The 23,866-nt window shown below is 35.0% G+C and overlaps 4 protein-coding genes across 10 annotated transcripts; 2 read left to right on the forward strand and 2 right to left on the reverse strand.

Annotated features, from left to right (window-relative positions):
* The first annotated feature begins 267 nt into the window (after positions 1-267).
* On the forward strand, positions 268-12,332 carry Cbl (E3 ubiquitin-protein ligase CBL). Of its 2 annotated transcripts, none has more exons than XM_076692961.1 (8): positions 268-1,174; positions 7,258-7,404; positions 7,480-7,752; positions 7,832-8,051; positions 8,162-8,326; positions 10,893-11,268; positions 11,344-11,964; positions 12,194-12,332. In XM_076692961.1, the coding sequence occupies exons 1-7, from the start codon at positions 609-611 to the stop codon at positions 11,958-11,960; spliced, it is 2,364 nt and encodes a 787-aa protein (XP_076549076.1). In that variant the 5' UTR covers positions 268-608; the 3' UTR covers positions 11,961-11,964; positions 12,194-12,332. The 2 variants fall into 2 exon arrangements, with proteins under 2 accessions (XP_076549076.1, XP_076549077.1); XM_076692962.1 differs by having other exon boundaries at positions 270-1,174; positions 11,344-11,766.
* On the reverse strand, positions 4,916-7,125 carry Gtpx1 (glutathione peroxidase-like 1). Of its 2 annotated transcripts, XM_034317528.2 has the most exons (6): positions 6,976-7,125; positions 6,385-6,484; positions 5,721-5,832; positions 5,540-5,649; positions 5,344-5,435; positions 4,916-5,280 (listed from the first exon to the last, which is right to left on the reverse strand). In XM_034317528.2, exons 1-6 carry the CDS (start codon positions 7,018-7,020, stop codon positions 5,065-5,067), a joined length of 675 nt encoding a protein of 224 aa, XP_034173419.2. In that variant the 5' UTR covers positions 7,021-7,125; the 3' UTR covers positions 4,916-5,064. The 2 variants fall into 2 exon arrangements, with proteins under 2 accessions (XP_034173419.2, XP_034173420.2); XM_034317529.2 differs by lacking the exon at positions 6,385-6,484 and having other exon boundaries at positions 6,976-7,121.
* Pex6 (peroxisomal biogenesis factor 6) lies at positions 8,792-16,796 on the reverse strand. Of its 2 annotated transcripts, XM_076692960.1 has the most exons (8): positions 15,962-16,796; positions 15,441-15,887; positions 15,149-15,375; positions 14,682-15,084; positions 14,304-14,603; positions 11,324-14,214; positions 11,081-11,241; positions 8,792-10,245 (listed from the first exon to the last, which is right to left on the reverse strand). In XM_076692960.1, exons 1-6 carry the CDS (start codon positions 16,386-16,388, stop codon positions 13,601-13,603), a joined length of 2,418 nt encoding a protein of 805 aa, XP_076549075.1. In that variant the 5' UTR covers positions 16,389-16,796; the 3' UTR covers positions 8,792-10,245; positions 11,081-11,241; positions 11,324-13,600. The 2 variants fall into 2 exon arrangements, with proteins under 2 accessions (XP_076549075.1, XP_034173395.2); XM_034317504.2 differs by lacking the exons at positions 8,792-10,245; positions 11,081-11,241 and having other exon boundaries at positions 13,481-14,214; positions 15,962-16,150; positions 16,438-16,796.
* LOC117601119 (uncharacterized) lies at positions 16,765-23,247 on the forward strand. 4 transcript variants are annotated; one of them, XM_034317493.2, is made up of 15 exons: positions 16,765-16,890; positions 17,426-17,604; positions 17,673-17,877; positions 17,954-18,150; positions 18,231-18,465; positions 18,533-18,689; positions 18,764-18,995; positions 19,238-20,054; positions 20,130-20,920; positions 20,998-21,176; positions 21,248-21,745; positions 21,824-21,999; positions 22,082-22,329; positions 22,424-22,687; positions 22,762-23,247. In XM_034317493.2, exons 2-15 carry the CDS (start codon positions 17,465-17,467, stop codon positions 22,934-22,936), a joined length of 4,314 nt encoding a protein of 1,437 aa, XP_034173384.2. In that variant the 5' UTR covers positions 16,765-16,890; positions 17,426-17,464; the 3' UTR covers positions 22,937-23,247. The 4 variants fall into 4 exon arrangements, with proteins under 4 accessions (XP_034173384.2, XP_034173383.2, XP_034173382.2 ...); XM_034317492.2 differs by having other exon boundaries at positions 16,829-17,042; XM_034317491.2 differs by having other exon boundaries at positions 16,857-17,092.
* Positions 23,248-23,866: the final 619 nt, after the last annotated feature.

Consider the following 23,866-nt stretch of genomic DNA (forward strand, 5'->3'; position numbering starts at 1 on the left):
ATAATTTAATCCATTTGATTTGTATTTATGTATTTATTACCGTAGCAAAATCCTAAATGTATAATATTAAAATGATTTTTTTTGTTTTATCAATGTATTTGTTCCTCTGAATGATTAACATTGAAACATTGAAACATTGAAACATTGAAACATTTACTTACGATTAAAGAAGATAAAGAGATCCCATTGAAACGATTCGAAATTCGAAGAAAGTGTGCTATAAGAGCGCCACCGTGCGTCATACGGAGGCGAATGAAAATATAATTAATGAGCCACGGGCACGCTTGGTTTTGATCGTGTCAGTGTCGATTCGTTGCAGGCATCCGCTATCCGCTCCGTTGTTGTCACGACTTTTTACGAGGTAAAAAGACTAGGATGCGGTATCGTGTAACATTATGGTATATCTCGTGGTCGCGATTAGGTGAGAAGATCGTTCAGGTAGTGAACGCGTCTCGTTAAATGAAATGCGATAAATGCGGTGTTACGCGAGTGCAGGCTAGGCTAACCTAAGTCGAGGTGTGTTGGTGGGTTTTGCGAAGATAAAGTGTATAAAAGTGCGCGGGACTCGGATCGAAAGCGAGCACCAACAAGTCCCAGTGGCAAGGGATATGCACGCACACGTCAAGATGTCGTCGGGAGGACATAGCAGCCGTACTCGAGCCGTACACATAGGTTCTATATTCCAGAAGATTCATGATCGTTTTGCTGACCCTATGACACTGCCGAAACTTTCGACCGACAAGCGAATGTTGGATAAGACCTGGAAGCTTATGGACAAGGTGGTGAAATTATGTCAACATCAACGGATGAATCTGAAAAATTCACCACCTTTCATACTCGACATCCTGCCAGATACATATCAACGACTTAGACTGATATATAGCAAGTACGAAGACAGGATGGAGGTGTTGCACAGTAACGAACACTTTTGTGTATTCATCAATAACCTTATGAGAAAGTGCAAGCAAGCTATCAAGTTGTTTAAAGAAGGCAAGGAAAAAATGTTTGACGAGACTTCTCACTATCGTAGAAATCTAACGAAACTAAGCCTGGTATTTAGCCACATGTTATCCGAATTGAAAGCTATATTTCCTAACGGAATGTTTGCTGGACACAAATTTCGTATCACCAAGGCGGATGCGGCCGAGTTCTGGAAAGAAAGTTTCGGAATTAGGTGCGTATCGTTAATGATTCTCTATCTTTTAAACAATAGATACACACCTGCTCACCTACCGCGTGTCTTTTCGCTAACTGACGTACGTAAAAAGGAATAATAACGCGCGCTGTGACTCGCACGTGCGCACACCTAACCTAAAAACGGTTGTGCATCTCATATCTGATTGATATTGACATGTCCCGGTTTATTGGCTGCAAGTTGTATTCTTTGCACACGAGCTCGAAATATAAAAAGCAAAAATTTCTTTCGCGTTATTCTTTTAACTTGTATGTATGTACATGTACATAGATATAGGTAATAACTTGACATTAGATGAAAATGATTAGACCGTGATCTAATCGTAAGTATATATGGCTGCAACGGAAGAAAAGAAATGAAATGAAATTGTTGGATGAGATGCGGAATCCAGAAATATTGTGACAAAAGAAGAGAGTTACTATTCTTAGGGGGCGGGGTGGGTGGCTTGGTTTCTCTTAGTATCGTTTTACAAAACGATACAGCTACTTTTACACTGGAAAACGTCATAACGAGTATCGGTAGACGCGATGCGCGATGCGCGATGCGCTGTGCGCGGTGTATACGTTGTGGGCTACGTGCCGCGTAGCGATTTATCAGCCGGTATAAAAATAAACGAGCAGCGCAACGGTTCGAGCCAATTCATGAATGACGGGGACTGCTGCTACGAAAGATCCTCGACGATTTGTCGAAACAAGGGAGACTCGTGAACGGATTTTGCATACGCAACGATATTACGTCTACGCGATTATCTTGCTTATTTTTTTCTCTATCTTTCTCTACCGAACTATTCTCTAGTTATCCGCGAGAAGGTCGTATCTATTATTTTCTATTTACAGCAGCAGAGTTTAAAGGAATTATTAGAAACAACGAAATTAAGGCTGGTTTTCTCGAAGCCTAAACAGAAGTAGATTCTGCAGGCGTGATTAACATGCGGCCAGCCGAGTCGATTACGCCGATGCGCCAACTTTCAGTTTCCGGTCAAATGATCCGCGGACATCCGGCCCTCGTATACGCAAACAATTCTAACCTCTTTGACTCTTTAATCAAGTGTAACTTGGTTCGATTCGATGATAAGAAAATCAAAAGGAAATACTTATCATTATCATTACACCTTCGATAAGAAAACTTTCGATTTCGTACCTTGTTTCGCATGGAACGCATTCTCTCTTGCCCGCTAATGGATGTTTTCAGTGATGAGTGTACCGGAAGCGGTGGCAAGGGGTGAGCTTTTATCGAAAAGAAGACCAAAGTCATCTATTCGAGATACATAGAGCGGAACATTGTGTAGCGATATGTACATATGTACATATGTATACTGGTATAGGTTTATGAAGAATCGTACTTTGTGCCATAGCGCTAGCTGGGGGGCAGAATCTTCTCTCTGCTCTTCTTCACGATATAACGATATCCGGATGTGGCGAGGCAGAATGGAATTCAACGAGGTTGAACATTCTGGTTTCTTGTCTCCTACGATTATTTCATTAACGTCTCTCTCTCTCATTTCGTGAACAATTTCTCTTTCTTTGTATTCCTCATATTCCTGTCAAAACGTTTTATCAAATTATTAATCATTGATTTATTTCGTCCGGTTTGTAAAACGAGAACATTGATTAAAGGATTATATTTGAAATATTCGATCACTCTATTACGATACAATATACAGACCTTGAAAGGCATCTGCTATATCTCGATCGAACGAAAGAAAAATATTCGGACGTGTTGGTGTTTGGGGTATTTCACAACGACAGCTGAGTTCGTAGAGTGTAGGGTGTGATCTTTTCGACTACCGAAACTACATTATTTCTAGTTTATCAAATATTTCATCTATTTAAAACAAGAGAAAGCAAAACTTCTGGTGACTTGCAATTAACAGGAATTCATGCAGTCATTCATCGCATCCTTACACAAGTTGTCCTCTATCATTCCTGTAGTTATCAGCCTCGTTCGATGAATGACGGTGCATTGATAGATGCATTGTAGATATTAATTCCGTGGTCGGCAGGGGTTGAACGTATCAGCTATTTCGTGTCTAAAGAATTAAGAGACTTCCCCTTTCGCAGCTGGCAAGTTAAGCTCGCATCCGGACGTGAGACGAAGCGGAAGGAAGGGGACGTGACGTCGCGATTAAAGTGAATTAAACGAGCTTACTCAATTATATCTGGAGATAGGAGTACCTTCAGACAGAGAGAAAGAATAATTTCAAAGTGACAGTCGTTGAACTAAAATTTGAAAACGGGCTTTACACAACGTTATATCGAAACTTTTTCAAATCATCGTCTAGTCATGGAAAGTGTCTGGAAAGTTCATATCGTTGTACGGTGCAGTAGTTGTGCCTGCCTTTTTAAAAGCATCTTGAACGCGATGAGGTTCGATAATATGGTTAATAACTCGTTATTATCGTCTAACAGATTCACACGAGTGTGGTAGAAGCTTTGAAAACACCAACTTCGCTCGTTCTACTGACATTTTCCATTGGTGTATTTTTCCCGTATATTGTACATGTACATATATTACGTAATTGTATCTAATCGATGGTTAGAAACCTTAACGATGGTTAGAATGCTTTAATTAAAATGGTCCCGGATTGAATCCGAAAGATTTTTGCAGCCTGTCTGCTATAAATTATAAAAAGGAAAAAAACTGTTGATTGCGATGAAACATGCTAAAAATAATTGTTATTTAAGTTTCAAACGCATCATTTTTAAACGATATCTTCTTTGTTGGGTAGATTTGTTTTCTTCGCTCGAAATAGTCTCCTCGTTGTCTCGAGGTCTATTCTTATCTTAAGTACACAGGTATTCGTCATCTTCCGTTTTTCCGCTTTTCAATTTCCAAACAAGATAACACGTTTACCTACAACTGTACAAATTCTTTTAATTTTCTTCAAATTTCTATTCCGTTATTTATTTTTACAACTGTTTCTAGTGTAATCGAAGTGAAATTTAACTTCACTGATTGATTGTCAGTCGATTATTTAGTAAAATTTCTTTCAAACATTGTATTTTCGATGAATGGATTTCCTGCTGTTAGTCCTTGGATAAGTTGAAAACGTGACACGAAAAACAGCGATCTATGAATGGAAACGAGTCTCGGATCAGTCGGCAAGCAAGGACGACTAATTATAGCGTTAGTATCTTTCAGCTTCGTTTTGAACGTTAACCACGCATGGTCGCGTCGATGCATACATATGTATATGTATGTAACAGAGGGAGAGAGAACGCAGGCCTCTGTTTCTTGTGTTACGTGTATAAAATCACTTCCACGTGTTATGAAACAGCCTGTATACGCGTATACGTATCTACAGATATATCGTGGAACGTTCAATTCCGAGATGGTACTACTCCTGCAAATAGAGGACGTGACCCAGTTCGATGGTGACGTAAATTCAGGAAGGACACGCGAATCACTACCCTCTCTCTCCCTTCCATCCTTTTCCTCTTTTGCATCCCGTTACTCGAATCCAGCGGATGCCTACTTTCGAGACACGAATTTTAAACGTTTCATCCTTGACCTGCTCGGGAGATACGATGGCCCGTAATTATGTCATTATGCAAGGAAACGTCGAATTCATTTCCGAAAACTGCTGATAGTAACGCCATACTATTACCATATAAAAAGTAAATATTTCCTCGTATGCAAATAAAGAACCCATAGTTTGTGATATTTTCAAATTTCATATTTGTCTCTAAAGTCTATCGTGAAACATATATTTCTTATGCGTTTTCTTTTTTTTTTTTTTTTTTTTTTAAATGTAATTATGTTCTTAATAGAAATGCTTTGCGCAATCGTTGCATTATTCTTAAATACACAGGAAAAATGCAAGTGATGTGAATATTTGCAGACATGGAAGATAACCATCTATAAAATGTTTAAAAATATTTTTCAAAATTGCTTCTGAGTTTATTGGGATCCACGTTGGGTCCGTGGCGTTCCACGACTTTGCCTTCTTTGTCGACGATGAATTTCGTGAAATTCCATTTGATGAAATTTCCCAGAGTTCCTCCTTGCTCTTTTTTCAAATATTTCCAAAGCGGATGGGCATCCTCCCCGTTGACGTCGATTTTCTCGAACAAATCGAACTTTACCTGCACCGATTGTATACAATTCCAGAATGAATTTACAACTTGTAAGAATATTCAAAATTATACCTTTTGTCGATCGGCAAAGCTGCATATATCGTCGCTACCTCCGGGTTCTTGTCCGTTAAACTGATTACAAGGGAAAGCTAAAATTCTTAAACCTGCAGCATGTAATGAATAATTGTTAAAAATTGTTAAAAATTGTTAAAAATTGTTAAAAATTGTTAAAAATTGAAAAAAGAAAAAAGAGTTGTTTAAGTCGTACCTTTGGACTCTGCGTAATCATCATAGAGTTCGTTCAGTTCCTTGTAATTCGTTGCCGTGAGGCCGCATTTTGATGCCACGTTCACGATCAAACACACGTGACCTTTATATCTAGAAAATAATAACAACATAACTATCATTGATCAATTAAATACATATTAAATTTAATAGATATTACTAACTTGGACAGAGGAACTTCTTCGCCTTTGATCGATTTGACGGTGAAATCGTAAATCGATTTCGCTTCCTTGTAATTCTCGTTTCCGCTCATGGCTGCTGCTGCTGCTGCTACAACTGAAACCGAAACCGATGATATGTATTTCAAAAAATATCATAAACGCGTTCTCTGTTATATGTATGTATACATATGTACACATGTTTCAAACACTACAAACGTAATATGTAGAAAAGATTGGCAAAACTGATGTTGTTAAATAAAAAATAAGCTCGAAATAAATGTGTATGCAGAATCTCTATTATTAAAATAGAACAAATTTTTCTATTATCGCGCGTTTCGGTTCGATCGATCGATTAACGTAAGTAAGTACAAAGGTTGGCCTAAGATATAACGATTACTTGCTATCTCATTTAATATTAATCCAAGTACAAGTACTATAGTCGTGTCGGTAATAAGTTATAGGTTATATTTCTTATTGATTCAATGTGCTCCAAGTAGATACACATGTAGTACATACCAATATTATCATTGACATTATTATTTCAAATATTATTCCATGCAATCGTTAATAACATTTCATTTCTTTTCTTCTATTAAACTAAAAAACGCTACTCTTTTGTTCTTATAGCAGATAGGAAAATAGGTGTCACACTTATTCAATTACATGCCTGCGAAATTTCGAACATATTTAATGTCCGCCGGTAGCAGCAGTTTTAACAACTGCATTCCTTGATGTGTAGATTTATGTGCAGGACAAAGATCTTGTTTCTGAAATTGTCAGTGCAGACACTGTACACTTTACGATATAACAACTTCAAAGTAACAATGTACATATTTAACAGTTTGTAAGAATCAAGGACAATTTAATTGACAGCATAAAATATGCAACAAGTTATATCTAAGTTATCTAACATTACTACTTGATCATCGTATAAAATTCTATGTCATTTTTCTCCTATCAATTGTACAGACATTTTCTTGTATTGTAAAGCGAAAAAATCAAATAATTATCTTATTGAACATCTTGTAAAAAATATGTAAGTATATAGGTGGCACTACGTAAAATCGATTGCCATCTGTCGTTCACTGAGCGCACTTTCAACAATTTCTCTCTACTATTAGGTTGCAAGAGTTGCATTATTATTTTACGCTGAATCATTCTGAATTCTAACTTGTCATTTACACGTATAACAAAAGCCCCCAACTATGATGTCGATGATTGACAATATATTCGTGAAACGAATTACGATGAATCTTACCGATGATAAATTAGGAAATGTCGTGAAGAGAAAACGCGCAACCATACGCTTCCAGCTCAACTTCTGCACTGACGCCACTGACGCATTGGCCCTATCTGTTATTGGTTACCGTCGTGCCGGCGGCGGCGGCGCCTCCTGCGATGCGTGTTTCTATGACACATATCGAACATACCGTTATAAACGATGACATTGACAATTTTTAATTAATTTTCGATTCATGCTTTACACAACTGTGCGTAATAATACAAACATTAAATGATAAATTTCGATTTTTATTTTTAGTACATTAGTACCATGGAAAGTATTTAAGGAAAAATTGAACGAAGTTCATCCGATTAGCTCTGGACTGCAAGCTATGGCATTAAAATCTACGATAGATCTCACGTGTAACGACTATATTTCCAACTTTGAGTTTGATGTATTTACCAGGTAAGTCTGTAAAGATGTAAAGAAATATTTATTTCGTAAGATTGTTAAAACAAAAGAACTTTTATTTGTCTGCAGGTTATTTCAACCATGGTCCACACTTTTACGTAACTGGAAAATTCTGGCTGTGACCCATCCTGGATACGTAGCTTTCCTTACCTACGATGAAGTAAAAGCACGTTTACAAAAGTATTGTAGTACTAGACCTGGTAGTTATGTATTCAGATTAAGTTGTACAAGATTAGGGCAATGGGCTATCGGTTATGTCACATCGGACGGGGATATTCTGCAAACTATACCTCACAATAAAAGTTTGTGTCAAGCGCTACTCGATGGATATCGAGAAGGATTGTAAGTATACAACTTTATTATGCAGTGAAAATATTAATAAAAGTTGAAAATATTTCTAACATCTGTTATTCCTTTTTAGTTATTTATATCCTGATGGCCGTAATTTAAATCCTGATTTAACACAGGCAGTTCAACCTACTCCTGAAGAACATATAAAAGTTACAGCAGAACAATATGAATTATACTGTGAAATGGGTAGCACATTCCAGTTATGTAAAATTTGTGCAGAAAATGACAAGGATGTGAGGATAGAACCATGCGGGCACCTCCTTTGTACTCCGTGTCTAACAGCTTGGCAGGTATTAGTATTTAATTTACATTTATACTTGCTACTTTCTGACAACACTGTTCTATAAGAATGTAAATCAATCATTTCGCGAATATAAGAAGGACGTGTTAAAATTTATAGGATTCCGAAGGACAAGGTTGTCCGTTTTGTCGAGCTGAGATTAAAGGAACCGAACAGATAGTAATCGATCCATTCGATCCTCGAAGAACACATCGACCAGGAACACAATCAACATCCGCTAGCAATGCATCGACTCCCACGCGGGATCTTGACCCGGACACCGAGGTATCCGAGTAGGAGTAGCATTACTACCCTCATTATTATTAAATGTGCTCTATGTATAACAACTTGATGGCAACACGCCTCATTTAAAAAAAGAAGAAGAAAAGAAAGAAATGTTTCACGCATTTCACACGAGATCTCTCGAGTTTGTACAATTGTCATGTCATATAATTTATATAGATTGATCAATCAACCGTTATCTTAGACAAGGTACGTAAGTGTAGATACAATGACGAACTCATTCAACTTGATATTTGATAATTAAAAGAATGTTAAAAGGGGGACCAACTTTTTCGTCTCTGTATAAAACTTTATTCGAATCATATTTTCTTTTACTTTTCTTTTGCAATATCTCTATATGTACGTAAAAACGATTGACAGAATTAAGTTTCAGAAAGTTTCAGTTATGAAAGATTAATACAAATGTTTTTTTTTGCAGTTTGTGTATTCATTCTAACTAACATACGTTTTTCTTTTCTTTTCTTTTCTTTTTTTTTTCTTTCTTTTTTATTATCCGTTCGTACGTATCTCGATTTTCGAAAAAAATTTCGGATTTATGGAGACCTTAAGGTAGGTTGCTTTTTTTGCATTACAAAAATCCGAAAGCTTATTGTACGGATTCATCATTCATTCCATTATTACAAAGTGTTTGCACTTATAACTCTATATTCTCATGAAGTGACACTTCGTATCATTTAACATACAGTTTTTTACTAGGTTGTATTCGGTGTACGATGATTTATTTAAAATACTAAACATTTTACTGACGAAAGGCGTATAATGTTTAGAAAAATAACACTGTACGTGATCTCTGCAACAGATTTATGCCAACGATTACGTATTGATTATTTGCATTTTGTACAAGATTACATTTGCTTGCGATTAATTAAAAACATGAAAGAAATCATACATTAAATGCATGTGCCAGTAATGTTATCTGGCAGAGCGTCTTTTTTGCGGTGTATGCATTATAAAATTTGAAGTTAGAACGCTTCATCTTTATTATATGCAATTATACATTACTTGCCAAATAGAAAATCTGTAATATCAAACTGATATTTTTTATAATGATAAATTTCTTGTTAACAGTAAGAAATCAGTGTTATATGAACAGTTGCTTCTTCTTTATAGGAAATTTATTTGAACAAGCAAATAATAATTATTTGATTTTTGCTTAATTTTACTTAATGAATTTGATAATTAGATCAAGTTAAAAAAATAAATAAAAATAAAAAAAAAAACCACATGGGCTTAAAGAAATCGTATCTGCCTATGGGAATGGCGTGGCTTACAATCAGCATCATAAGTGCTACGTAGTCTCTATAGACATATTATAGGTAACAATCGTTCATCGTTTTTGTATTATTCTATTAGAATTTAATTATGTACCTGTTGGCGATAGGAACGATGTAACGACATGCGATAGTTTTGCCAGGGGAAGAAAGATGTTATTATTATTATTATTATTATTTTCTTTACCTTAGAATATTTATTATTTATTCAGTTTACGCATTAAATGAATTTTATAAATTTATACCAGTGATTGTAATGATAGCACATAGAATCGAATTTCATATGCAATGGTATATACGTACATGTACATTTTTTTCTTTCTTTTTTTTTTTTTAAATACACTCTTACACCGTGCAGATCTATTTCGCATCGATGCATGCACTAATTCTCGCCATAAGAGAATCAGTTTCTTTAGCACGTTAATTGGCAAATTTACTCCAGAAAGTTTGTAGCATATTATGTATTTATCTACGATTTCCATTGAACCACTCGTAACGAAAGGATAGATCTTTTTTACTGCGTTCACTTGTAGCCATTAGCGTATAATTTGTAAAATGAATAGTGCTGCTAATTGAAAAGAATCGTTTAGATCCGTTCATACTGTGCAAATATCCAGCAGTGACAGAGGTCTAAAATAAATAATTCATAAACTTTATAAACTGTAGCGTACATTTCTTCCTACTCATTGTAAAAGAGAACATATCAGGGATTTGAGAAGTACATTCTTCATTTTTTCTTTAGAAAATATAACATTCAATTATACTGTCAGAGCACATGTGTATGCACATTCATTTTGCTGGATTCTTTAGTTTTGTTTTCTATGCCTGTTGGATCAGTGTTTCAGCAACAGTGCACACATTGATAAACGAGCCAAGGTGTTATCGTTTATTATCGCTCGCATGATCCGTTTATCTATTATTTCATAACGTTACCTACTGGGTCCATTGCTCTGCCCGCTGCATGATCGAAAACTAATCGGTAATGTACATAACCGAAGGAAATGTTTTTTTTTCTTTTTTTTTCACTACTGTATAAAGGTAAGTGAACACACATGCATTATGCCTCTCTTTTTTTCTATCTATCTATCTCTGCTTTTACGCTTTGTAATTACGCTCGTTGTTTAATTGTTATGTTTTTTTCTCTATTCATTTACAAACACGAGTTCATCAACAACAATTTCTCAAGTTACTTACTTGATTAGTATTAAAAGAGATTAGTGAAATCTAGCTAATACCAAAATCTTATTAATGCACGTTTTTCCTATGAATTGTTTTAGGAAATAATGGACCTATGCAATGGCCATTCCGGCTTAATCTGCGACGATTCGGATGAAGAAGAAGAAGAAGAAGAAGAAGATGAAGAAGATGAAGAAGAAGAAGAAGTAGTAGTAGTAGAAGAAGTAGAAGTAGAAGAAGAAGAAGAAGAAGAAGAAGAAGAAGATTCCAATCCAACTAATTCACCTACCTTGACGCGAAGAATCGTACCAAGCCCACCGTTACCACCTCGACGACCCTCGCCATCGCCAACGCCAAACGGTCATACTAGAAATGGTCGACATTTGACTGTGCCTAAAGAAAATGCTCCTCCACCGCCACCGTCAGCAGTTAACGCATCATTCAATTCTACTATTGACAATCAACAAAACAATAATAGTAGGTTTTAAAATGTATAATAACTGTAGAGAGATTAGCAGATCGTGTAACTCACTGTCTGTTTTATTCAATCAGTGAACTCCGAAGCAGGATACGACATGTTGCATCGTGCTTCGTCGCCTTCACCAGTGCCACCAATACCTCCAGCTCCTTTTCCAGTAAGCAGAGCTCATGCCGGGATTCGTCGATCCCAAGGGAATTATGTCGTCCCATCTCAAGCACAGCCACAGCCACAGCCACAGCCACCGCCAACGTTACCTGAAAAACCAAATCGTGCCAGTGGTGCATCGTTCACGATTCAAACAGCAATTAGCAATAACGTACCTCCTGTACCTCCTCCTTTGTCAGTGCCACGACCGCCAAAGACAAGCAGCAAAGAGCACAACAGACAGGATCATCATTACGAGAATACAATCGTGATACCTGGTACGAGACAGCACGTCGTGAGGAACATTAATCTGGAAGCGAATACAGCTCGATTGTCCGCCCTGATGAGAGGTAAGGACGATCCCACCGGTGGTTCCGCGAAGCCAGAAACCGCGGCATACGAGAATGTGAACGTCGAACACATTTCCAAGCTGACGGCTCTCGGATTCGCGCAAGACGCCGTGATTAGAGCGCTCGGTATTACTAGGAACGATCTTGAAATGGCTTGTGACATACTGCACGAATTTGCCACGAAATCGTCTTGACCAGGTATGCGTAAGATGCAAACCTAACGATTATCGAGTAAAATCCCATTGTAAAATCCCTTTGGTAGAAGCCCCAAGTCTCTTTATATCTCTACTATACACAGTAGGCCTTTGTTAGAAACGTATTCATCAGAGGTTCCGTAAAACAATTCTAAAACTGATGACTACCATGGAACGTGTTAAACAGACCTACGGATATTAGTCAAATGGTTGTTTCCTTTTTTTTGTTGCAGGCTCGAATACCGAGGGCTCATAACTGGCTCTGTTTACCGCATCTTTTGATCAACGACCACGCGTAGAAACGTGTAGAAACAGTCTTTATCGGGAGGTCGGGTCTTCTCGCGATTCGAGTAATATACACTCCGAGAGCCTATAAGCCGATGTCGTCCTGTTCAATTAATCGGCAATACCACCCTTCGCTACGTTCGTTAATCCTAGATCGGTTTTGCGCACGTTCTCGAACTACTACTGTATTTCTTTCCTTTTAGATGTACACTCGCCGTGTGCAGTATAGGCTTTCCTTAGTTCAAAACAAGTGTTGGAGAAGAAATGTTCCACCACTCGCCTTATTTCTCTATCTATATTCTTTATGTACGAGGATAGAAAGCTGTTAGATTAAGCTTTCCTTGGATTCTCCCAAGACTGAAAACAAATAATGGAAAGCCTATGTTGCACCTGGGTGTACACGTATGATAACACACACACACACACACACATTAACACACAAGACTGCTAAACAAAGAAAAAAACTGCGACAAGATACGTTGAATGTAAGTAAAGTATTAAACTTGACTAGATAGTTCGCAGTCACCGAGTATATAAAATTTCTTTCTCATGTACCACGCTTTTCACAGTATACGTAGTTCTTTGATCTTTCTCAAAGAATAACCACATTTTTCCATACATATACAATTACGAACAATAACGATAAAGCATATATAGTTGATCTTTGAAATCTTTTTCAAGAACTCGTATTAGCTTTACAACGAGAGTTTACAATAGCCAAATTTATTGACAGGCTAATTGTCGCCAACTTTAGTCACTCTACAACGCACATAGATGATGAATTCTTGCTATTTCTTTTTACGATTGTTAAGTATTTTCAACGACAGTCCCAAAAAGCCCTTAATTCAATGGCTTTTTATTGTAACAATTTTCATATCCACGTATGACGGTAAGAATATGAATAGGTGCGAACGCGAACAAAAAGATTCTATTTCTTTCTTATACATATGTATACATATAAGTTCGTTGCCATGAATTATATCCGAATTGATCCTATCTCGCGATATCAATTAAGAAGTCAGTAAAGTAAAGCTATCTCGTTTTTTATCTACATTGCCATACTTTGATCAATGTATTATATTGTAATTAAACGTTTTCAATAGGAACGTTTTAAAGAATCCACCGTCATCGAGGAGAAATTTCGGTACCGTTACGTTCTTCGTCGCACAGCTAGCATTAAGAGTAACCCCATTTGGTGCAATATCTAGGATAGAGCTTAGAGATATCATTTATGATATAATTATTCGCTGTGAAAATTGTTTTACATACTTCCCTGAATAAAATAACATCTTCGTTTATAAGACTGAACATTGTTTGAACCTAATGCTTTACGATCAAAGCATCGAGAAGTATTATCACGACGATGATAATTCCATGTGCATTCTCTTGTATCTATCTGCTTCCTCTTTGCTAACCGAAGGAACTAACTCGCGTGCAGCCTTTAACAAATCTTCAAATTCTACGGCAATACATTCATTTAACACGGCCTCGTTAGAAGCAGACTGGTCTGTTAATGTATTTTGATTATCATGTTCATGGAGGACTTTACGTGCAGCATTTAACCATGCATTCGAGCAAACGGAATACAAATCGGCACCAGTTGTCCGATCAGGTAACTGATCTATTAGTTTTGTCAATTCTTCTCCGTTCTCGCGAAATTTGAATTTACGAGTTAGCGCTTTCAATACATTAAGCTGTGATTCACGATCAGAATGAATCCCTACATATAATAATTTATCGAAACGACCAGGTCTGAGAAGTGCAGGGTCTATGAGATCCGGCCTATTTGTAGCTCCTATGATGAATATATTGTTGGAAAAGTCGAGTCCATCCATTTCAGCGAGCAACTGAGATACGACACGGTCCATTACACCTCCGCTATCACCACTGCGTCCACGATTGGGAGCCAAAGAGTCGAGTTCGTCAAAAAATATTATGCATGGAGCTGCAGCTCTTGCTCTTTCAAACACTACATAAATATAATTATGTACATACATGTTTCTTCAATTTTAATATCTTTTCTTATTCAGTATTTAACGTGTAAGTTTATGCGTTTACCTTGCCTAACATTTTTCTCACTTTGACCAACATACATGTTCAACACCTCAGGACCTTTGATAGATAAAAAGTGAAGCTGATATTCCGTAGCTACAGCCTTGGCAAGTAGCGTTTTCCCGGTACCAGGTGGTCCATATAAAAGTAACCCAGACTGACCAAAACCTAGAGCGTTAATTAAAGGTAACTGAATCCTGCGCATTATTTCATGTTTTAAGGTCGCTAAGCCACCGATGTCTTCCCAATAAACTTTTGGTACACGTGGCGCACCTTTACTGTCGGTATATATCGATTGAACGTACTCTAGAAAAATAAAAGTAAAAAGATTAGAAAAGAATTAAAATCATCATTCCTTTTTTTATAAATTAACGATTACATTACCATAAGCTTTATCAAAATGTTCTTGTGAAAGTACGAGTGATTTTACATCCGCACTGTTATTCTTACAATAAAATTTTACAGCGTGTAGTATTAGCGCTGACAAATCGAAAAATCTAAAGTCCGAACATATACCGGCTACTTTCGACAAATTTATTTGATACTTGATATCTCGTTTAGCAAGTAACCATGAAATTAAATCTGTTCTTCGCTTTTGATCCAGCTGATCCATATGAATAGTTTCGATAAAGATTCTCTGCAATTCTGATGATATTTCAGATTCATTTGTAGTAGCGACTATAATAACTGGATATTTTAAGCGTTTATCGTACAATGAATTTAGTTCAGTCAAAAATGTTGATATTATTCTTTCATCTTTTTGACCTTCAGCATTTTTCCCAAAGACCTATGAACAGTGTCTTAGAATTTTCAAAATTGTAAGCAAAGCGGTAGAAATAGTTTCAAAATACCTCTATGTTATTTAAACAAAGTATACACGGTACTGATTGTTCTGCATTATGCAATACGATACGTAGCTTGGCTTCTGTTTGGGCTGATGTTAAAGCTTGAACTTCTGCAAAGTCGGCATTTAGACAATTCAAACCGATCTTTTCAGTTAATATTTGTATTAATTTGCGTTTGTTTGAACCCTGCGAGCCCTTAACAAGAAATACTGGTTTTATGGGTAACTGAATTTCTGTAAAAAGTAAAAAGAGCTGAAACTTAGGAACCTAATTGCAATATTTAAGTATTAATTATTACCATATTTAATAAAAGGCAAGATGCAACGTTCCAAGTGTTCCAAAGGTGCAGCAACACCCGATGGATATAATTCAATTAACTTTTCTTTACTTTCATCGTAGTAGGAACTTTTTTCAGGTAGATAACTATGCACATTAGGTTCTTGAATAAGCGTTGTTTCTCCGTGTAAAATATAACAACCTTTTGTACAAGTTTTATCCTTTGTTACAATAGTATTAACTTTAAAATATATAATAGACATTAAATAATTAATGTGTAAATACATCTGATCCGATATATGTTCCTTTACATCAATACCAAATATATCGTTCTCTCTTAAAAATCGAGGTTCAGAAAAATAATTTTCTAATAGAATACTTGTCAAGTTATCTGTAATCTCGTATGGATTTGAAATCATAGAAACTTTTGCTTCTTTAGCAAAGTTAATTGTGTTCTCTTTTATTGGTACTGAAAAAATATTAGACATGCCATTATCAACGTACAGCTTATTTTATTAAACAGTTCAATTTGATCGTACTTACGTAAAAAGCATTTTTCAATGTTACAATGTAACGTATTCTCTATGTTACGTTTCATGATTTCAGATGCAAATATTTTGTTTGCGTAAGTATCATTTGAGGGAATAATTAACGTTTTATATTTTTTTACAGTTACTTTGGAACATACATAAAACCAAGTTGGTAGAGACACTTTAAAGTACTTTATATTTGCTAATAAACAAGAATTACAATCTACATAATTATTGTCTTGATTATAAAACTGTTTCAAAAGGTTCTTAAAAACATTATTCGGTAAAATGTTCCAATTAAATGTTGTGTCAGTTAATATTTTCAATTTAAAAACGACGTAATATGCAAATATATAAAAAAGCGTATAGTTGAAGTTATGTTTCATTAACATTACTGTCAATGCTCGGAAAAAATTCATATAAAAATATAAAGAATTCATGTTGAATTTATCTTTCTTTCAAATTGTTTAATTTGATGTATGTATTTACTTATGTACATATGTTGTTCCATGTGCTCCAAAACTAGAGATAATTGCACGGATGGAATAGTAACATTCATCAAATCGTAAACTTTACTATATATATATATATATAAAACTTTATACCTTAATAAATAAGTATCGACAATAAAAATGTTTTAATAATAATATTTCTGAATGTTTTACGAAACTATACATATTATATATACATATAGTACTTATAAGCAAAGAAAACAATTGGAAATAGCAAAATTTGGGACTAATCTGTCAAGTTACTATAGAAACAGTGGTGAAATTGAGGTTCCTGCTCGAAAAAGATCATGCAATGTTCATTCCTCTGTAACAGATGTCCTATTGGTAATTTTCAATAGGGATTTGTGTGAAAACTACGTTAAGCACAGTGAATCTTTCTTCACATCGCTTTTCGATTCTTTCGTATAGGCTGATTGAATTAAAATTCGTGGTCAGTGAAACGTTACTCTTGCATCATTTGAAATATAAAAGACAGTGTGAAAAACCGTTGAATCCCATAGCCGTTAAGTGAAAAACTAACCTAACCCAGACTGATAGCGTCATTATTGGAGTTATCAAGACTAGATTTATTCAAATTTAAAGGTCCGCCGCTGTTCAAAGAATATTATGCAAAATTTTGGTACGCGTGAAAGGTTAAGTGTTTCTTGAAAAAAAAACATCGCTTACTTTTCACTCTGTTATTTAACAGCTTCAACATTTGTTTGTACATATTAACCGAATACATCTTGGAGTACTTGCGAATTTGACATCGGTTCGATCTTTATGTTTTCCTGAACATTGGAATAACTTACGGTTGTTAATGTAATACAGTATAGCATACTAAATGACAAGTCATTTAAATTGTAACATTTGCTTTCTTTCCAGTCTTTTCTTCTGTTAGATAGATTCTTCTTAAAGTCACATATTACACAGTATAAAATGGTTCCATTAACTAAGTACTCATTGTTTGAAATTCGTTTTTCTAGAATATAAAATAGTTTAATTAAGAAAATATAGAGTTAAGAATGGATCCTGCAACAGTCATAGCTCTTTGTAAAGAAAATATTCAACCATTGCGTTATGGACGAAATGCTGTACAATTAGGAACTGCATTAAGAGCACAAGAAGATGCAGATGCTCAGCAATTACTTTTACAAGAGAAACAGTAGGTTGAAGATATTATAATGGGAGTTGTAATAAATATTCATAAATAAACTTTGTATTTCATTTCAGGATGTATGAAGACGCGATAAAAAATTATGAAGGAGACGATCCTTTAGAAAGCTGGTATGATTATATACTATGGGTGGAACAGAGTTATCCAAAAAGTGGACACGAGCCACATATTGCTAAGCTTTTACAACAATGTTTAGCAACATTTGAAAAAGAGACCAAGTATCATCAAGATCGTAGATATATACGCCTTTGGATTAATTATGTAAAGAATGTTAAACAAATTTGTATATTAGAAATCTTTTATCACATGTAGTACACATGCACATATATTTTTACAGATAAATATGCAAAAAAATCCATTAGAGTTGTATCAACTTTTACACAACAATGGAATTGGGACTATGGTCGCAGATATGTATAGAGCATGGGCTTTTGAATTAGAACAAAGGGAAGATTACAAACGCGCAGATGAAGTTTATTTAATGGGTTTGTCTGCTTTGGCAGAACCACAAGATGAATTGGATTGTGCTCATAAGTATAAATCATAATATATGATTATATAAACGAATGATTATAATGATATGTGTTTTATTTATTCATCTATTTTGTTTCTAGCAACTTTCAACTCGCAGTTGCTCGTAAAATGTTAGGACGAACAGACGATCGTAACGAAGTATCCTTACTCGAACAACGTCAAGCTTTCAGCTCTTTAAGAGCAATAAAAGCTGGGAAAAAAGTTAGTAACGTACGTACTGGACATCGAGTACGCGAACACTTTCCCGGTACCGTTCCACAAATTTCTGCGACGACGCATAATACTAGACCGAATGTCAAAATCCAGATATACGAGGTATAAGATTGTAAACAGCGCATTATTAATTATGATATTGTATAAATACATTCAACTATTTTAATAGGATGATGTACCTAGCGCAATGAAGGGTTCCAGCATATTAGATCACGTTCCAGTAGAAGATATAGTACATAAAGAGAATACCATTAAACCTGGACCATGGAATAGTGGGAGCAAGCGATGTCCGTTAATTTCATCCGCTACAAAGTCAGCTTTTAAGGGTATTCATTTATTTATAACAAATTATTATTTTTATGTACGTAGTAAAAGTTCTTACACATTGTTTGCATCATAGTTCATGAAGATCAAGTGGATGACTTTGACACAGATAAGTTAAGATTATTTTCAAATCACACATTCTTTTTCGATGGTAGCAAATATCCAGAGCACTTAACTGTACCTGTGTTTGTACCAGATCCTCCAAATCCAAATATTATATTAAGACCACATTATCCCAAAGAATTAGTTTATACTAATAATGTAGATCAAAGTATGGAGGAAATAAGAGCCCAACTGTACTTACAAAGGTAATGTACAGTGTACCGAGCATGGCAGGCTTCCCTAGAGAGAAAATGACAATGTAACATCTTTTTTCCTTTCTTTCTAAATTACTTTCAATATTAATATTTAATATAGTCAAAATTAAGGTTTTGAGAATTTCTGCTTCCTCTGCAACGCCATTTTGCCTAGGGAAGCTTATCGTGCTCGATCATCTGAATATTATAAATTGTTCTAAATAATAACAACGGGGTAACGTTTTAAACTTTAGAGCACAAACTTTAAAAAAGAAGCATGATGTACAAGATATAAGAGAAATTGAACAAGTTCAGCATAAAAGTTTTGAAACTGAACATCAGAGGCATGATATATTTTTACAAGAATTTCAAAGACAGAGATCTGAACAACAGGAATTAACAAATGGGCAAAGAGAAATAGAACAGCAACGAAGAGAGGTCGAACCAATTGACATCGATAGACAAAGACTTGAAGCTAAACAACAAGAACTTCGAAGGCAACAGTTTGAAGCCGAAAATCAAGCTTTAGAGTCTCAGAGACGCGAGGCGGAACAAAGAGAATTAGAGAGACTAGAAGCTGAAAGAATCGAGGCTGAAAGGATCGAAGCGGAAAGGCTCGAAGCACAAAGAATGGAAGCAGAATTAAATTCACAGAGGAAGCTACAAGTCTCAAATTTTATGCATCAACATCATACATCATCCCTAACTACTGACCCTGAAGAACATTTGCTTGGACAAAGTATTACAGCTAATACGAAAGAGGCAATATCAGTGATACAAAACATGTGGCGCTCTCCCGATGCTGTACATACTACTCCTAATTTTCGTACTCCTATGACACCTAGAATCCCAGATTCGAAAACTAAATTATCGTTTGATATACATATGGACAGTTCAATGACTCAACACGCAATGTCGAGCAGTAAACATCATTCGGGATATAGTATTCAACCTTATAACGATCAAGAAAATCATGAGAATTATTCTGCTCACCAAAGTTACTCTAATCAAGAACACCAGACTTCCTATGGCAATCCTGGACTACATAACACCTACCAATATCAAATACAGGTATAATATAAAAGAACTGCATAATTTTAACATAAGAAATTATTCTACTAATTCTGATTAAATAACTGATTGCAGCAACATCATGAACAACAAATGCAACCTCATTCCCGACCGCATCATTCACAGCATCATGCGCAATTAATGCAAACGCATCAACAGGCTCATATGGTTCCGCAGCATCATCATCATCATCATCATCATCATCAACAACAACAACAGCAGCAGCAGCAACAACAACAACAACAACAACAACAACAACAACAACATCATGCTATTTCTCATGCTTCACATTTGCATAGCCAGATTCATCATCAGTCGTCACACAACCAGCATCTTCATCATCAACCGCATCAACACATGCAGCATTTGCAACATCCCGTTTATGGCAATATGATGCCAAATGACATTACTTATCAACAGTACAGTTCGCAACTGGAATCTACACTGTTACAACAGAATGTTGAACCTCAAAAACAGCTTCATTATCCTCCATATAACGAACCGGATATCGAAACCGGTAAACCTTATAGAATGCCTCTCGAGTTACCATACATAAAATCGCCAGGAATGAATCGCAGAGACATAAAGTATCTTGAAAGCGCTGAGAACAAAGAAAATGCTATTGTCGTTGACTATAATGGACCAATGGAAGAAAATATGTCGTCAAAGCCAGCCGACGAAAACAATTTGTACACTGATGAAAGTCTTGGTATAACTCCGTTAGTCGGGAACGATGATACTTGTTTCACGGAAGCATTTAATACACAATTGACTAGTTCTACACCTATGACTAATCATTTTAGACAATCTTACAAAGTATCAGAGGGAACTCCACAATATCCAAATCATTGCACTCCATCTCAGTCGTATGTTGTTTTTCAATAATATAATTAATAATTATTAGCCTGAATGTTTTATATTCATGTAAAATTTCATTTTATAGAAATTCAGAAGCTCCAAATGGTGAAGCTGAAGACAAACTAAGCGTTATATTGGAATCAACCAGAGAATATATTTCTAGCAGTTCTAGTAGCAGTACCACTCATACAAGAAACACTGCATTAGCTTTTACATTAACGAAAGAAGATTTGGTTCCTATAAAAGAACAATCTATTAGTATAGGTAATTGATGAAATATATTAAAATTTATTTGTTTGATAACGCTTTGTAAAAAAAATCTTTCGTTTAATAAGGTGAAGAAGAAGAAGAAGAAGAAGAAGAAGAAGTAGAAGAAGATGAAGAAGAAGAAGAAGAAGAAGAAGAAGAAGAAGAAGAAGAAGAAGAAGCTAAAAATGTTACGCTTTCTGCAAATCAACTTTACGAGCAGAAACTTCAAGCCCAAATTCAAGCTGTTCACGCTCAAAGTCCACGTACGGTGCAGCGTAACGTGGATCACATTACTTCTGAAATTAAGAAGAATTGCGATCTACGAAAATCAATTAATTTTAAACTTAACGAAATAGAACAACAAGAAAAAGTTGATTCTATGGATTGTGAAGAGCATCATGAACCAATGGAAGAAGCAGAAGAAGAAATTTTTGAATTTCCTTCAGGGGACATAAATCCTTTCGATAAAAATTTAATAGCTGGTCTCTTAAAGAAAATTAAATTTCCCCAACCGCATCATGCAGAGGGATATGTGAGATTAAATACTAATTTAAATAAGTTTGTGCCTTCTATGATTACGCTTGGTAAGTGTAGTATCAATGAAGATAAATATTGTAGATGTTAATTATTTTCTATATTATTACTTTTACTTACGTGTCTAGGTACTGATGCATACGATTTGGAAAAGTGCCTTGGAAAGGGAATGTATGGTACAGTATTCAAAGCGGTGAATCTACAAACAGGTCAAACGGTAGCTCTTAAAACGCAAAGACCTGCTTGGGTTTGGGAATTTTATATAACTAGAGAAATAAAGCATCGTTTGATTAATCCACATATGGTAGAGCATAAATTTATTATATTATTCAATAAAGTATTAGCTATTCTATATAATCTTTGATATATTAACACATTATTTTCAGTTACGTGGATTTATGGACGTATCAGTGGCATATGTTGCTAATAATTGTAGTGTACTAGTTTCAGAGTATTCAAAGTTCGGAACATTATTAGCGGTAACAAACCAAATAAAGATTGCTACAGGTAAACCGTTGATAGAGAATTTAGCTATATTCTTCACGATTGAAATGTTGCAAATTGTGGAATATTTACATAAATGCCAAATAATTCATGGAGACATTAAACCAGACAATTTTCTTTTAATGCGTTTGTATGTGTTCAATATTTTTTGTACATTGTTACCAAGTCAAATTAATATTTCGATCGTATTGTATTTCTATATGTATAAATTTGATCATTTATAGGCCTACTGAAGATGTAAGGCCGACAATACAGTTGATAGATTTTGGGTGCAGTATAGACATGAGACTTTTACCAGAAAAGACGACATTTACACAGGTTATTAAGACCGAAGATTTTACGTGTATCGAAATGCAAACTGGAAAACCATGGACGTATCAAACTGATTTGTATTGTTTAGCTGCAACAAGCCATTGTTTGTTGTTTGGTAATTATATGAGAGTTTCGCATATGGGCGATCGTTGGTTCATCACATCGAAAATACCAAGGTATTTACATGCGAATAAAACTGTTTATGGTACTAACTATCGTCATTTATATGAACATTATTGAAAAAACGTAGGTATGCCAGGAGAGCTGCATGGGAGCAGTACTTTACAGAATTATTAAATATTGAATCTTGCGATAAAATGCCAGATTTATCAAAATTGCGCAACATGATGGAAGAAGCATTAGCGCAAATGACGGATTCGCAACAGAAATTTAGAAATTTTGTTAATATTTTAAACAAACGATAACACTTGCTGAATATACTGTACGAAATATTGTGTCCCCACGTGTGCACATATTTAGTATAGAACCAACATTTATTAAAAAAAATTAATGTTATTATGCTATTTATTATAAAAAATTAATATTATGGTGATATATATATATATATACTACATGGTTAATAATACACGAAATGCACTTTACACGGCCTGCTTCGTGGAGGCTTTAATGAACTGTAATGCTTGCACATAATCAATTACATTAGAAATACTAAATACTTGATTCACTGAAAACAAGAAAAAACAACAACAAAAAGAAAAGAATGAAATATGAAAACTATTAGTATTATTACTGACATTTTGTGCCCCATAAGTTATAAAAATGTCTTTCAAGATACCTCGTGACACAGTACCTGGATGTTAGCATCTGTCACGTAAATTATGTAAAGGCAGATTTGTATAATAAAGTTGAGTAAAAATAAAACTTAGAGAAAACGAATATGTAAAAACAAAAAAAAAGAATAAGAAAGAAAAAGAAAAAAAATTAATATTTATAATACAATGCGAGTTGTTTATCTACAATGTTTTTTGTAATTACAAACAGAAAAATTTATGTACCAACATATTATTGCGTATGTACATCCATATAAGCTTGCATACTTTATCTAAAATAATATGTATGTAATGTTTATATCGTATATATAAAATAAAATACAATAAGTTTTTGTTCTATAAATTAAGAATTTCTTACTTGCACTGATCGTATTTAAACAGTTCAATTGTATGTTCAGTAAAAAAGGAAGTTGACGTCTATTATATGTTAGTTCAATCATGATTATAATTATTAACAAACTATGCAAGCTAATGAATAACGAATGAATTGTAATTTCTTTTAATCAATCTTTTTATTTTAAATGTGCAGGCTGATTCGCCAATATCCACTAAACAGGCCCTTAT

This window comes from Osmia lignaria, chromosome 16 (genome assembly GCF_051020975.1).
Source record: "Osmia lignaria lignaria isolate PbOS001 chromosome 16, iyOsmLign1, whole genome shotgun sequence".
NCBI lineage: Eukaryota > Metazoa > Arthropoda > Insecta > Hymenoptera > Megachilidae > Osmia > Osmia lignaria.

Bases quoted from the DNA above. Each gene is read 5' to 3' on its own strand.
- Gtpx1 (XM_034317528.2), bottom strand. From the start codon at position 7,020: ATGGTTGCGCGTTTTCTCTTCACGACATTTCCTAATTTATCATCG. The intron at 6,485-6,975 runs GTAAGATTCATC...TGACAATTTCAG, and splicing joins CATTTCCTAATTTATCATCG to AAACAAGATCTTTGTCCTGC. The intron at 5,833-6,384 runs GCATGTAATTGA...TTTCGGTTTCAG, and splicing joins ATATGTTCGAAATTTCGCAG to TTGTAGCAGCAGCAGCAGCA.
- Cbl (XM_076692961.1), top strand. From the start codon at position 609: ATGCACGCACACGTCAAGATGTCGTCGGGAGGACATAGCAGCCGTACT. The intron at 8,327-10,892 runs GTATCCGAGTAG...GAATTGTTTTAG, and splicing joins ATCTTGACCCGGACACCGAG to GAAATAATGGACCTATGCAA. The intron at 11,269-11,343 runs GTAGGTTTTAAA...TTATTCAATCAG, and splicing joins CAATCAACAAAACAATAATA to TGAACTCCGAAGCAGGATAC.
- LOC117601119 (XM_034317493.2), top strand. From the start codon at position 17,465: ATGGATCCTGCAACAGTCATAGCTCTTTGTAAAGAAAATATTCAACCA. The intron at 20,921-20,997 runs GTATGTTGTTTT...TTCATTTTATAG, and splicing joins CATTGCACTCCATCTCAGTC to AAATTCAGAAGCTCCAAATG. The intron at 21,177-21,247 runs GTAATTGATGAA...TCGTTTAATAAG, and splicing joins AGAACAATCTATTAGTATAG to GTGAAGAAGAAGAAGAAGAA.
- Pex6 (XM_076692960.1), bottom strand. From the start codon at position 16,388: ATGAATTCTTTATATTTTTATATGAATTTTTTCCGAGCATTGACAGTA. The intron at 15,888-15,961 runs GTAAGTACGATC...ATATTTTTTCAG, and splicing joins CATTGAAAAATGCTTTTTAC to TACCAATAAAAGAGAACACA. The intron at 14,604-14,681 runs GTAATGTAATCG...TTATTTTTCTAG, and splicing joins ACATTTTGATAAAGCTTATG to AGTACGTTCAATCGATATAT.